General features: G+C 28.5%; 2 protein-coding genes across 2 annotated transcripts; both read right to left on the bottom strand.

Annotated features, from left to right (window-relative positions):
• Window positions 1–7,858: 7,858 nt before the first annotated feature.
• Window positions 7,859–8,329, bottom strand: LOC122583478 (S-protein homolog 1-like). The gene has a single exon (XM_043755877.1). It carries the CDS (start codon window positions 8,327–8,329, stop codon window positions 7,859–7,861), a length of 471 nt encoding a protein of 156 aa, XP_043611812.1.
• A 7,264-nt stretch (window positions 8,330–15,593) lies between these two features.
• LOC122583477 (S-protein homolog 20-like) lies at window positions 15,594–16,067 on the bottom strand. The gene has a single exon (XM_043755876.1). The coding sequence runs from the start codon at window positions 16,065–16,067 to the stop codon at window positions 15,594–15,596; it is 474 nt and encodes a 157-aa protein (XP_043611811.1).
• Between the last annotated feature and the right edge of the window lie 553 nt (window positions 16,068–16,620).

The following is a 16,620-nucleotide window of genomic DNA, read 5'->3' as shown; positions in this document are numbered from 1 at the left end:
CCAAAGGTTGAGACGCACACATGACATAATAATTACCGACAGTCAATAGTATAAAAGATGTAGTTGTTTATCAATAGACGTTTCTTACAATAAATATGATTTACTTTTTTAACAATCAAATTTTCATCCCGTTGCTTTTTATCTCTAACAAAAAAATATGTAATATATGTCCACTTATATAATCTAAATTATCTAAAAAATTATGGTGCTGTTTAAAAACAAAAATAATAATAAGTTCAAACTATTACAATATTGCAATATTATTTATGGGCATGTTTATGAATTGTGCATGCCCCATTCAACTTTCGCCATGTGGCTCCATTCAATATTCGCCCGTGGCACCGTTCTACTGGTCCATGTTAATTCCGATCAGTATTCGAATTTTGTCATATCGGATTCCGTTTGAGTGTTTTTTTTTGGCTTTTTTTTTACACTTTTGCTACTTTTGTGTTCTCTTTGATTGGTTCATTTTATACCCCGCATTACTATATGAATTTCTTTTTATTGTTTATTTTTTGTGTTATTCACACTATTTTTTGCTTTTGTGTTCTCACTGATATATTGGAAACTTTTATTCAACATTTTGTTTTATTTTTCTTTTTTCATTTTTGGATTTCTTGCACAAAATAAATATATGTATTCGATATCGTAAACTTTTTGACGTGTTTTCCTTGGTTTATCGAATAAACATTTTTAGTTTTCTTCAGATTATTTCTTTGTTTTTTTTTAACACTTATTTCATTTTTGGTTTCTTCAAGCAGGTTCAACGCAGTTAGACTACAATAACGAACTATATCAACACAACAATTGAAGCCCCGTAGATATTATTTATTCACTCACATAAATATTATTTTTCATTTTTCAAATTTTCTTAAAAAATGACACACACTGACACACATGTCAAGAAAGAAAGAACACCATAACTTTTCCAATAAATCATCGTTTGGCCCTGTTTCTTTTAAGCTTTTTCTATTATTCTATAGATCTTTCATTTCCATTACAGTTGTTCGAGCATTGTTTACGATTTATTCTACTATATAAAAGCTGGGTGGAAGTATGTAGAAGTTTAGAAGGCATGGGTATAAAACAACAAAGAGGAAAAAGTTTATATGCGACGGAAATGAAAATAATAATAATAAAAAGAGGGTTGTGAGACAGCACGCAAAATCACGCACGCAATTTATATATATGTACCTGAGCATTTTCTCGTCAGACGTAATTTCTATAATCATGATATAACATGTAACGGGCATTAGGAGTGGTGAGCGGGTTGGCCATTTTATGGTGTGATATCGGCGATAACACTGTTGGCGGTATTAAATTTATGGTTGGACGGGTGGGGAAGCGGGTGGTGAACCTGTCGACACATGACCGTTCTCCATTTAATGCTTGCCATTTTCCCTTTGTTTTCTTCTTTTTGTTGTATGTATGTAATTAATTATAATATACTGGTACTAATACCCGTACAATGTACGGTAGTTATATAAATTGTATTATAAAGAAATTCGAATACGCCTCCTATATAATTCGTGAGTATGTAATAAGTTGTGGTTAAAGTAAATCGATGATTGAAGCTAAATTATAATAAACAATAATGATAAATATAATATATGTTTAGTTAAAGTTTTGGATTTACCTTAAATTTTTAAAACCACATCAAAATCGGAACTTGTAAGTATAGTGGGTGACGACAAATAACCTTGTAATTTCGGATCGTAAACTCAAACTTTTGAAGTCTTTATGTTAATAACTTATTGTAAGTAATATAAGTAATAAGAGTTGAATAATTGATAAAGAAAAAAAGAAAATTTATTAATGAGAAAAACGATTAATTAAATAAGGTTATAATGTATTTTTTATTACTAAAGAAAAGTTAGAATTTAATTATAAATCTAATGAGGAAGTTGTACAGTTAAAAAAGTTAATTTAATAAAATAAATAAATTAAAATAATACGTGTCAATCAAGGATTACGCCACGTGTCGCTTTAAGAATATCTCAATCCTGTTTTAGTTTATTGATGGATATCAATATCAAAAGTTATAATATAGAAACAAACATGGAGATAAAATGAGATTAAACTTTGGATGGGAAAAAATTAAGATCGCAATATACGTTCACATAAAACATACCATACACATAGAACAAACAAAACTTTATTACAAAATAAATAATCAAAAAACAATAAGTAATTAATATAAGCCAAAAGACTGGAATAATTAATATAATCAAGTTTTGTATTCAAAGAATAATAGCGACAAAAGTATGAAAATTAGAATTTAATCAGATAATAACTACGATCTATCGAAGTAAACAATCGTTATATACATATTAGGGAGGTAGGCGCACACTTAAATAAAATAGAGAAGTTGTATTGAATTTAGGAAATTAAAAAAAAAACATATAAATAAGTTATATATTAGATGGTAAGTAGAAATTAATTAGAAATTTTAATTCGATTTAATTAAGGATATTAAAAATGACACTTGTTGTTTAAGTAATACGCCATGTGTCGATCAAATAATACCTCAATTCTGTTTTAATATATTGGTAGATTGGTTGTGTGGTAAAAAGAGAAAGAGGAAGACAAAGTGAGTTTTTTTTTTTTTTTTTTAATTTAGATATCACTATTTTTCATATAAGAGCCTTAGGTTGAAATGTTTACATTTTGGTTTTTATATTATCATTATTTTCATTTAACACCCTATAAATTTTGAATGTTTATAAGTTCATTCAGTTTCTAAAAAGTTTTTAATCCGTAATAATATGTTTTTAAATAATTGCTTTTTATAAGACTTAATTTAGTATGTTGTGGTTTTTAGTTTAAAAATTAATGTTGCAATGTATTTTTTTTCTTTTAGTTTCTAAATGTAATAATATATTTTTAATAATAAAATGTTATGTTTTTTTAATGATTATTTCAAAAAAATGGGGAGGGTTGAAATTTATAAAATGCGAGTAAAAATAGTTAAAAGGATTGATTAAAAGGATTGAAAGAGTAAAATGAATTGGATGGATATTATTGGTTAAATTTGAAAAGGTTAATAAATTCAACCTTCTCCACTCCTAGCCCCCTAAAGTGTAGCCACCTGACAATAATTAAAATAACCCTAATATATAAAAAGAAAGAAAATGAACAATATTGGTATTGTTATAATAACAAAATATTTAAACAATAACTATATTAACACCGAATAAACCTTTTATAAAAATGACATAGTTACAAATATAAGATGAAATGATAAATGAAAATGTGATAATGATATATCAATAACTAATAACGACACTTCGTAAACCATAATATAATTTTTAAGGAACACAACACTACCAATATAAATAAAATGGATAACAATTTATAAAGTTAGATAATAAAATTGATAATAAATACAGAAGGAAATAAATACTAAAAATTGACAGACCCATTGATAGAAGTAAGTTCTTTACATTATTTTATTTATATAAAAACTTACACGAAATCCGATTCATGCAATTTAGAATGTGAAAATGATGGGTAGAACCATGCCTTAGGTACTACACATAAAATTTTTATAAGTTTTACATTTTGACCCTTAAACTTATTTATGTATCATAAATACCTCCTGAATTTTTATGGTGTTCTACCGAGAATACGTACAATGGGTGTACGTATTATATGCCCATTTAGAATATATACTAATGTGGTTAAGATGATAACGTTATGAGACAGGTTTTGCCTGTTGATGAAAAGCTGTACGTGCGGTTTGAAAAATGAAATTACATAATAAAAGTTATTCAGTACGTTATTTCAGAACCCGACAGTCAAGCCGCCGTGACATTGTCACTTCATTGTCTACCGTTTTTTTATTGACAACGTAAGTAGTCATTTTTCTCATTTATTGTAAACAATACATGTACGGTATATATTAGGAGAAATGAGAATATATGGTTGTCATGTACCTAAGCTTAGATATAAAACCCTGACATCTTAATTTTTTTAATTCATAAAGACATAAGCCCAATCATTTATTTATAATACAAAAAATATTTAAAAAAAATTAGTATGTGAGGCCTTTTATACCAAAGTTTAGGTACATGACAATCACATATTCATTTTTCTCATATATTATTCAAGAAAACAATAGCATAACAGTTTGTTGCTTATTGTTTTTTAAAGATTTTTTTTATATTTATTTTGAACATCTTGAAATTTTATGTTTTAGATTTAGATTTTACTTATTTAAACATAATCTTAAATTGTTAATTATTAAATTTTTAATCATCTCACAGATAATGAGATAACTTTTGATTGTTAGTTAATTTAAGATAATTTGTTAAATTTAGCTTAGGAGCCCTTTTTTTCTCGGACTAGGTCCATAAATCCTCAGAGACGGCACTGCTTATTTATATATCATAAATGCCTTCTGATTTTTTATGGTGTTGTACCGAGAATTGCCCATTTAGAATATATACTAATGTGGTTAAGATGATAATGTTATGAGACAGGTTTTGCCTGTTGATGAAAGGCTGTACTTACGGTTTGAAAAATGAAATTGCATAATAAATAAGGTTGTGTATGTATAAATTTTTTATAATAAGTTTCCGTCTCTAATTATTCAGAAAATGGATGAGGCTTTCCACTTATAGAGAACAAAGAAAGATATTAAAAGCGCGTTTAATACATGTTGAAGCCTGGGAAAGAAGGGATAAAAATGAAAAATGGAAAATAAAATAATTTCATAATGTTGTTTCCCAAACTTAAGTTAAAAAATGATATTTTTTATTAGTATTTTGGGAAACTCAAAAAAGTTAGTTTGATCATGTTTTTTTGTTTCTATGTTTTTTGAAAAAAGTTAGGTGTTGTTTAAACAAGGCTACAACCATTATTTTTGGAATTACATGCATAAAAATAACCAATTAATTTTAATTATGTTATTTTTAGCAAGGACTTTATTTGGTTTTAATTAGAAATCTTTAATTTACATTTTTGGTGTTAAATAAGGGCAATTATTTAGAATTGATTATGTATACTAAGATGTAGGATTTACAACGATTTTAGGTAACATTATTTTCCACACTACCAAACAATTAGCTTTGTTTTCTTATTCTAGCCATCGCATTTTGATTGTTACATTGTTTTTCTCAATATTTTCACGAACTGGCAAGTAACATGGGGATCTGGTTACATTTTGTGATTTTATCTTATCATTGACATTCAATAAAATGTTAACGTAATTAAGTTTTGTTTGTTTTGCCAGATTGTTAGTTGTTGTTGATAGGATTGTAAGGTCTGTGCTTATATGCGTCCAAACCTTGCGTCTTGGAGGTTTGGGATGCTAGACACCATTGGCATGGAGCGTCCAAACGGGTGCGTCCGAGCAAAACGTACCCGTGAAGAAGTTGGAAGACGACATGAGGTGGGGCCACGGGGATGCTTTTTGTTTCTTTTTTTTTGTGGTTTATATACTAATATACATATGTATGTATTATATAGATATATTTATGTATATGTCTTTGTATTGTGTGTGTTGCAGGTGGAGGACGTCGAAGTTTTGCAGGTGGAGGCCGATTGTTGATGAAGATGAAGTGGGTGTGATGATATATTATATATATAATTAATTTTTAAATCTAATCCTTAAATACTAACACATTAATAAATAAGTTTGCTTGTTTTATAAATTTTAAATATAACCCCCAAAATTAATTTAGTCTTTTATTACTTTTTGTATTTTTAAAATTTTACTAATTTATATGTTATTATTTTTTTTTATCATTTATAAAGTGTTTTAATGTTAAATAAATGATAAATTATTTGATGATGTGACGAAAAAGTTCTAAGAAGCTTATCTTATAGGCAGAAAGAGTTTTGAGGGGAATCCTGATGTGACAGTGAATAAGCTGAAGGATTCTAGTCCTTATAAGCACAGACCTAACAAATTGTCTTTATCATTAATTAGTTTTGGGAGAAAATGTTAAATACAACCTTAGAATACGTCGTTAGCGTGATACAAAAAAAGTGTACCTTACTTATAAAAAAACTCACCATCTGAAAATGTCCGGTCCTAATGTCATATTTTTTTTATAGCTAGTGTAAATTTTATAATGGGAAAATTACACTTTTGGTCCCTGAACTTGACACGTTTTTCACTTTTAGTCACTAAACTTAAAAAATTGCAAATTATACACTGAACTTGTCATTGTTTTTCACTTTTGGTCACTGCGTCAACTTTGTTAGTTTTTCCCCGTTAACTTGCCCAGATTCGTTAATTTTCATTCGCTTTTCATTCTTCCCATTATTCCATAACTAAAATCGATAATCGGTCAAACTTCAGGTTTTATATATTGTTTTGGCCGATTAGTGAAAGTACATATTCATTTATTATGTTTTGAAACAAATTTTTTATGTTTACAGTTACTATCTATTTGTTATACAGTAGTTTGATTAGATGAAATAATTGTTTTTTTTAACGACGATGAAATAATTGTTATTGAAATTTTTATTTATAAAGATAGATTTATTTAGTGACTATGTTTGAATTTCGAGTCTTCTTATGCCTACTTTAACCGTAATTTTTTTTGTGTGTTATATAAACTTATATAGTTTTTCTTAATTCATTTTATTAACTATTAATAAACAAAAATAAAAATAAGATATTGTAATGTTTATCTAAAGTAACGTGTTGTAGGTTTTTCTGATAATCTATAACGCCTTATGATTTAACCATAAATATTTTTGTCTATGTTATATAAATTTGTTATAAAACATATAATAATGAACTAATTTTTAAATATATTTTTCATTGATAAAATTTACACCAACTACTATATGTTATAAATAAAAATGTTTAGAGTCAAAGTTAAAAGGTAAAAATATTAAGAAAAAATTAAAATAATAACATTTAAAATTGGACGAATGAGGTATATATATATATAATAAAATTAGGTAAATTACACTTTTCATCACTGAAGTTTGTCGATTATCGATTTTAGTTATGGAATAATTGGAAGGACGAAAAGTGAAAAAAAAACTAACGAATCTGTGCAACTTAACGGAGCAAAACTAACAAAACTGGGCGCAGTGACCAAAAGTGAAAAAAAAGTGACAAGTTCAGTGTATACTTTGCATTTTTTGAAGTTTAGTGACTAAAAGTGAAAAACGTGTCAAGTTCAGGGACCAAAAGTGTAATTTTCCCTTTTATAATATTAAAACTATATTTTGGACAAATTATTATCGTTTTTGTAGCCGCGTATATCATAAGTAGTAAGAAATTTGTGGAAATTCATAGTTGCGGGAAATTGTGATTGAAAACAAAGTTAGTTGTACAACTTTGTTTTTACAAAGTGTGAAAGAGTAAAAGCCGTAAGGAATATTGATGAAAATTAATTTTTACACAATTCTTTTGTTGTGAAAACAAAAAAGGTTTTCGAACGCGTTTCAGAAAAGTACAAAGTCGGTTGTGTAACTTTTTCGCCCATCTCCCACAGATCTGGGCGCAGGAACACGACAATAATCCTGGTTACATTACAAAAGAATTACGAGTAATTACATATAAGCATCGGAAGCTACGTACGATTACGACAATAATCCTGGTTACGTTTTCAACTAAAAAGAGTTGTATCACATCTTCGATCCGAATTTCTTGTAGAGTCGATCAATTATTAATAACACACGTACACACATACACAAATGCACATTAATAAGCTAGTATAAAGTTTTATTATTTTACTTTTAATTAGCTAATTAACAAAGAATAATCAAGCTAGCTTAACTAAACTTAATTGGAGCTTGAACGCACGTAGTAGTTTACTTAATTTGATCATACAAATTAAGTAATCCTAAATAATTAACGGTGGGTCGATCAGTTGGTCTAGATCGAGCTGATCTAGACCCGACCAACCTTCCAGTCATGCAATTTAAGACCAGTCTCCAGTTTACCAGGACCAGCCCTCCTATCTTTAATGTAAAATCCCTCCAGCTTAGCCATCCAAGTGCACCTGTAATACGTCTTTTTACGGTCCTTCTCATCGCAAAAGGCCCCGAGAGTATCATTAAAAACGTCAAAAACTTGTTCTTTATTACCATTATAAAAATGGCAAAAAAAGAGAGTACTAGGGGCAATAATGTTCTCACAAAACTTCCAGTCGATGGTTTCGTGATATCCGAGGGTTTTCATACCGATATCGTTGTCTTTTGATTTGCAATGAACCTGAATCTTGTTGGGGCCGTTGATCTCGTTGACAACGTTGATGATCCAACCACGTCCGTTTGACCACATACAATTTTTGGCTCCTATTGCTATAACGATACAAAGATATGTGGTGAAGAAGATCAAGACCGAGGCCGGTTTTGCCATGGTCATATATTCGATTGATCTTTTACACCTTCGGTATTTCAAAGATTGATGGATTTTGTACAAGCTATATATATATATATATATATATATATATATATATATATATATAAATGACAATATATTATTACAAGTTACAAAGGGCAAATCTGGTTAAAATCCTGTATATATATATATATATAAAGATTATTTAGGGAAATCCATAAATACATATGCAACAAAAATAACGGTATACAAATAAAAATAAATTATTTCTTTCGAAATTGCATGTTTGAGGAGATTTTCTTATAATTTTGTGGTGATCCTGTCTCTATATTTTCTCTATATATATGTATTTTGGCCGGGATTAATAGGTTAATTGAAGGCTAAGTAGCACCGAAACGGATACGGTAAAGGGGTATGAGAACTATATGAGGACGGGAAACGATAAAACTAAAAAACTTAGGATACGGATACGGCAAAAACACGACAATAAAAATATTAAAAAAATAAAAAATTGTTTGAGTGAGAGAGACTTGAGAGATTAAGTATAATTATATATATAATTTTATAATTTATAATATATGCTTGATGGTGACGGGTGATCACGGATTGAATTTTTACTAATCAATTTTGGAATAGAAAAAGCTTGATGGTGATCTCAATTGTATATTTAGTTGGTTTGTGTTTGGGGGTATGCATAGTCGCAAGATAACAGTCGTTTTTGGAATACAATAAACTCATTGATACCCTAATATTAATTAGATATGGTATGAAAACTTCATAGAAATGTTTCGGTATATATAGAAACTTCAAGGAAACGTTTCGTACGCGTTTCGTACGAGTTTCCGTTCCCATGGAGTTTCCGAAACGGGTACGCCTACCTGTTTGGAGTTTCTGTGCATCATAGATTAAAGGTACGTGTCATTTGGGTCCTAATTAATACTTAATTATAGTCTAAACTCCCCGTTATAATATTCGATCCATACCTGTCATAAAAGCTCGCAGATGATGGGAGGGGAAACCGGTTCGGCTACTAGCTAAACACAAATTATAATGTAGACTCGAATTCTTGGCAATGGCGGTTCCACCTTACTAGTAGGGTGGTCAATGGACCCTTCTTATAAACTAAATTTATTTACACTGCCTATATAAATGTATTAATGAACCCCCTTTAAGATTTATCATGGAACTCTCTTAGGCCTCTCCCTAAACTAGAACACCTCACACCTCTTTTACACTGCCACATCAACTTTTCTCTCTCTTTATCCACCTCTTCTACATTCACTCCCTATAACCCCTCTTCCACAACTTCTATTTATTTTATTTTATATTTATCCATAAATAAAACTTACTTTTATTTAAAATAAAACAATATTACTTTACTAAAAACAAAACTATCACATTAATTTTAAAAAATAACACTAATAAAAAACTTTAGGGTTTATAATAAAAACTTATAAAAGTTTTGAGCTAAAGTAAAAATTGGTAAAAAGTCAAAAGTCTTCATTTTCTCAATATCTATACATATACTATCATATGTATATAATATACCTACAACTCATATATATATATATATATATATATATATATATATATATATATATAGATCAGTGATATAGCCAACATAAAAATAAAAAAAAAATCAAAAGTGGCCCCACACCACGCTCCACTCTTCTTCGTCAACACTCATCGATCGATCGAAAGGAGTTGAAGGATTGAGCCATCGACGAGGTCACTCCCTAAGGTGTCCCCATCGAAGAGCCATCGAAATACCGGTTTCGAAATTGGTGCGAAGGGCAACTGTAGCGGTCATCATTCGTACTGTGGCTTGTCATATCACTCTGCAAAGTCTGAAACCGGTAATGCAAATACCGGCTTCAAATGTACTTTTCCTGAAACCGGTAATTCAAATACCGGTAATTCAAATACCGGTTTCGAGGCAAATATTCAAAACTAGTATTTGAAATACCGGTTTACCCACTTTCATAATTTTTTTTTCAAAAACTTGTTTGACAAAACACTCTTGAAATATCACTGTTTAAAAAAAATTTTCCTCTTCAATGGTCTCAAGGGCCCTGCCAATCTTTGGTTTTCAATACCATCATCATGGTTAAAACTACTGTTGATTTTGTCTTGGGAAAAAACTTCTTCCTATTGTTCACCTTTTTGACACTTATCTCACAGATCGATTTCATTTTTAGGCCATTTTGATGATGCCCTACAATGAACAATTCACTTTAATTAATCAACAGAGCATTCTCAAAGTTCTAACATTACTCTTTCTCAATAAAACAAGTTTTCATTGCATCTGTAATATAAAACTTCATTATTTGGAATTCCACATGCAAACCAACATCGTAGTTTTGTTTCAATAAGACTAGCTTCAATAAAACTTCATTAGCTTTATTTGCTTGTACGCGTCTTAACTTTGGCAGATATAACGAAACTACCCCTCCTAAATGCCTACCTTTCCTAAATGCTTATTAATATAGTACATAGGGAAAAATTATATTAGTGATTCCTTATTTTAGGGACACTTCTCAATTATTCATTTTCCATCATCTCTGACCATCACCACCACCACTATCACCATTATCTTCGACCACCACCATGATCTTCCGGTGACGGTGACCACCGCCACCACGACTTACACATGTGTAAGTTATACAACCACCATCACCTAATATTTTATTATTTATTGTTTAATGAATAGGAAAAGGGAATATAAGGTTGTCTGACACCTAAGCTTAAGTGTGAACCCCTCACATACTAATATTTTATTATTTATTGTTTAATGAATAAATGTCTGGGCCCCCAGGATTTTTATGGTTTAAAAAATTAATATGTGAGTGTTCCACACCTTATCTTAGATACCCGACAGCCTTATATTACCATCTATATATATATATATATATATAACACTCCGGTTTGAACACTTTTAAAATAAGAACGGTGAGAACAGTTAAAAACATCATTTTGATGCATTAAAAGTCCATAAAACTAACATAGTGCATAACTAATTATCATTATTTAAGTGTTTAACAACACATTGATCCGTCAAAATTGAAAAAAACACGTTTTTTGTTTTGTGCATCCATATTGGATGCGTATTCTCAAAATGATGCACTCAACAAAAGCGTGCTTTTTTCGATTTTGACGGAACAATGTGTTGTTAAACACTTAAATAATGATAAATAATTATGCACTATGTCAGTTTTATGGACTTTTAATGCATCAAAATGTAGTTTTTAAATGTTATATTTGTTCTCATTTTAATTTCGTTCTTATTTGATGGCCACCATATATATATATATACCAATAAACTAAAACAGTATTGACATATTCTTAAAACGACATGTGGCGTAATCCTTGATCGACACATGTCCTTTTAATTTGTTTATTTCATTAAATATGCTTTTTTGATTATAAATAGATTCAAATTCCTTATTAGACTTATAATTAAACTCTGACTCTTAACTTATTAATAACACATTCAATTTCCTTATTAGAATTATAATTCAACTCTGACTCTTGGCTTATTAATAATACAAAAGACATAACAACCTTATTTAATTGATCGTTTTCTCATTAATAAATTGTCATTTTTTTCTCGATTATTCAACTTTTATTATTTATATTACTTATAATAAGTTATTAACATGAAGACTTAAAAACTTTGAGTTTACGATATGAAATCACAAAGCTATTTGTCGTTATCCACTATGCTTACAAGTTACATTTTTTATGCGATTCTAAAAATTTATAGTAAATATAAACTCTAAATAAACATATATTATATTTAACATTACCGTTTTTATTATAATCTAGTTTCGATCAGCAGTTTACTTTAAACATAATTTATTTCATACCAATGAATGATGTATGAGACATATTCGAAAATTTTTTTTATACTTATAAAACTACCGTATATCGTACGAGTATTAGAACTAGTAGATATATATATATATATATATATATATATATATATATATATATATATATATATATATATATATATATATATGGGTGAGATATTTTGAGACCACTTCTTATTTTAGGACCAACTAGGACCATTGATTTTTGTACACCATCATCATCTACTACGATATACAAGACTTTTTTGTAAAACACTAAGACTTTCCGGCGACAGGCCCACCAGAAAATCATGTGTAAGTTAACTTACATATGATTTTTCTGTGGGTCCGTCGCTGGAAAGTCTTAGTGTTTTTATAAAAAAGTCTTGTATATCGTAGTAGATCATGATGATGGTGTGTAACTTACGAAAATCAATGGTCCTTTTTAGACTTTTTTTAGTTGGTCTCAAATTATCTTTCCCCTATATATATATATACATATTAAAACAGTAGGAATCTTAGTTTTTTAAAGGCATCTTCAATTTAAAGTTATTTTTTAAAATTGACACATGGAATAAAAGCTTATGTGTCATCTTTATAATTTTTTTACAATATTATTTAATAATAAATATCTCTAATATATGTTTTCAATTGTAAAACTCGATCACTTTCAAATCACAATATATATTCATAATAAATTTCTTAAAATTCTCTTCCTACAAAAAGATTCACTTTCCAAAACACAAAAAATTTGTTTTCGATCCTAAGGTTCGTTTATATTATCTAAGTTATTTTAGAATTTTTTCCTGTCTTGCATAGTATATTTTGATTTTTTTTCCTCATGTTTTAGTAAGATGGAGACATCCATAAGACCATAACCATGTTTTCTTAATATTGTTACTTAATTTTTTGTATTGCTTTTTACTTTATTTATGATGTTATTTTTAATGTTAGCTTAAGAACATCATCTTCTTGAGTTAACTTGTCATTCAAATAGCAATTAGGTACATCATATCAGTTCTTTGACAATTAAATAAAATTATTTATCTTATAAAATTATAAAAGAAATCGTAAACTTCAATGACAATTAATTTTAGACAAAGATAAAAAGATATTTAAAAGGTAGTTTTTGATTATTAGACATATTTCTTTTTAACAATAATTACCGGGCATATTAAATATCAAATCTTCTTTTTAACTAAAACCAAGCACCATTTTATTTAGTTAATAAAATCACAACCGTAACAGAATATCAATTGATTTGTTAAAATTTATATGATTTCAAGTAACAAATGTTATAGTTAACATGATAAAATCTAAAGGGTTTTAACATTGTGAAAACTTTCTTTAAACCGATAAATTATTATCAAAAACTACAAGTTAAACGTATGAATACATGATGCCACCACATAATATTTAGATGAGTTTTTATCAGTGTATATAAAACGTAAAAACAAAGTTAAACGTATGAATACATGATGCCGCCACATAATATTTAGATGAGTTTTTATCACTGTATATAAAACGCAAAAACAAATTACTAATAATTGTTGACATTCTAAACTTTTAGCCGACTTAATTAAACTATACTTTTAAGCAACCGCACATCGTACGAGTAAAAGACCTAGTATGAATATGAAAACGTAAAGAATACATCACCTCGATCACATACATACAAGGGTGGTCTTATGTTGGACCAACTTAAGTACATGTTTAGGTTAGACTATAAAACTTCTTAGCTAGGATATGGAGAATTATATTTGGATACATATTTTCAAAGATCTCGCTCTCTTAAATTATAAGGTTAGCATGCATTTTGAAGCCTTTGAAATGAAAGAATTATAGTTGAACCACCAAGGACGGATTTAGTATGGCGTAACGATTTCAGCTGCTCCAATTTTGGTATAATATACTTTTTTTAAATATATTTGTAAATTTTATTAAAAATAAAGAAAAATAAAAATGAAATAGAAAAAAAATATTATCTTCATTATCATAAGCAGAAGTCATTGGTTATCAAAATATTAATTTTGAGATATATATTTTCATTGGGATCGAGAATAAAAAACTTTAATTATTTTAAATTTTAATAAAAAGAATAAAGAAAGTTATAGAAAAAGTTTCTTTATTTGGGTATGTAATGTGTAATACATTAATACTGTAACTGTATGTAAAAAGATTATTTATATTCAAATTATTCTATATACTAGCTGATCAAACCCGGGTAATACCTGGGTAGATCAAAGAGATATATTTAGAGTTCAATTGTGTATATAGACATAACAATGAAGATAAGAAAAAAAATAACAAAATCATAATATATACATGAAACGATGAAATATGAATTAATTTAATCAATTTTGTCACATTGATAAAATATATATATATATATATATATATATAATTTAAAAATATGTATAAACATACTTATTAAATAATATGATAAGGATTAAAAAAATATAGTAAATTAAGTAATGTAATTTATTGTTATGATAATGTCATAAATTTATTTAGTTGAGAAAAATATAATTTTTAAAAATGATTTTGAAGTTGCCATGTAAAATATTTTGGTAAAATGATGATTTAATCACAATCTTAATTGTTTTATTTAATATAGAGATAGAGATTAATCACTAACAAATAATTATAATACTCATAGTTATGTTGGAAAGATATGTATCCAAGTTAATTATTTCATAAAATATACTTTTCGGGTTTCTTGCATTATGATTGAATACGTCTTCATTTAATAAGACCTTCTCTGACATGTGTAGTCTTTATATATTAAAATAAACTGGTATTTTTTAAATATAACTGTTACACCCGGTGTAGGAAATGAAATTATTTTGAGGGTCCATTCTTTTACATTGTCGGAATTGATTCTTGTTGCTATGACAACAACTTTTAAAATTATTCTAAAAAAAAAAAATGTGAACTATACATGTTGATATTTATTCATGAATCCGCTAGCTAGCTACTACGTACATATAATTAAAAGGTATTATTAGTTCCATATATAATATAAACTTACATATACAAGATATATACATCGATGATCGACGTACGACAATATAACTACTATACAATAATAATCTTGACTAATTAAACCTAGCTAGCTTTCTTGCAACTTCCCATCAAAGCTAGTACGTAGTTACGTACGTGTGATGATGAAAATGTAACAGAAGTCCAAATGCAAACAACGTTGCATTATTTTTACAAGCATCAATATACTAAATTACATGATTTATTTTATTTTTATTTATAAAGTAGTAGTAACTTATTAAAGATTGAATAACTTTTATGGGCGGCCGGGACTTTGGTGTATATATATAATATAATGTACGTACGTAAACCGGCCGGCCAGTAGGTACGTACGTACGTCTTGAATTTATATATATATATATACACATATATATATTCTAGCTAGCTAGCTAGGCGATCCGGCCTACCTTCCAGTCATACCATTTATAATCACGCGGCTTGTCGGAACCCTTCCTCCTATCTCTAAACCAAAACCCAGTATGGCGAATCATCCAAGTGCATCTCCAATACGGTTTTTCATAGTCCTTACCGACCTCATTACACTGATGTCTCATAGTCGTGTTAAACACCTCAAAACGCTGTTCTTTATTACCCCAATAAAAATGGCACCAAAATACGGTAGCACCGTTTAAACCAAGAAGAGTGTCACAAAACTTCCAATGATGACCTTCATTCCATCCAAGGGCTTTCATGCCGAGATCATCGTCCTTTGATGCGCAACGAACCTGAATCTTGGGTTCGTTCAACATCTCATTCACCACGTTCATGTACCAACCGTTGTTTTTGAATCCGCCACAATCTTTAGCCGTTGTTGCTACGACGATACAAAGAAATGCGATCAACAAGGTCAGTAGTTTTGCCATGTTGATCATTTTATTGAATTAATTGATATTGTTAATTTGAAAAATGGATGGATTTTGTAGACGAATATATAGAAGGGTACGTTGCAATGCATGCATGAAGATGAATGCATGGCCATTAATTGAGGATTTACATACGGTATAATATATATATATATATATAGCGCATGCACCACAAAATCAGGGAAAGTTAAAATGTCGATCAGAAGTTCTCAGAAGTTCTAGGGGCCAGAAGATTTTCCTACAATCAATGTTGTGTTATCCTGATATAGTGAACGAGTCAACTAGCTAGGCATTAAATTGTTTTCAGTTATCTTTCATTTTAAATATATATATGGATGCATGAAAAATATTAAATGCACGCATAAAAAATTTGTATCTTTCATGTCAAAATAAAATTAATCTTAAAATTTATGATAATGTATAATTATTTATACACCGCAGCCTTAAAAGAATAGGTTTAACAAAACCTAGCTTTTAAATATAAGTCTTTTAGTATTGAATCTTAACTAATATTTTTATGAAAAATATCTCTCGCTTTTAGACTACTCTTAGA

The sequence above is a fragment of the Erigeron canadensis genome, chromosome 9, assembly GCF_010389155.1.
Source record: "Erigeron canadensis isolate Cc75 chromosome 9, C_canadensis_v1, whole genome shotgun sequence".
In the NCBI taxonomy this organism is placed as follows: domain Eukaryota; kingdom Viridiplantae; phylum Streptophyta; class Magnoliopsida; order Asterales; family Asteraceae; genus Erigeron; species Erigeron canadensis.
Note: the sequence above shows the minus strand (reverse complement) of the source record. Positions and strands in the feature narration are given on the sequence as shown.

What these genes read in the sequence shown, in the direction of transcription:
- LOC122583477 (XM_043755876.1), bottom strand. Translation starts at nt 16,067, where the DNA reads ATGGCAAAACTACTGACCTTGTTGATCGCATTTCTTTGTATCGTCGTA.
- LOC122583478 (XM_043755877.1), bottom strand. Translation starts at nt 8,329, where the DNA reads ATGGCAAAACCGGCCTCGGTCTTGATCTTCTTCACCACATATCTTTGT.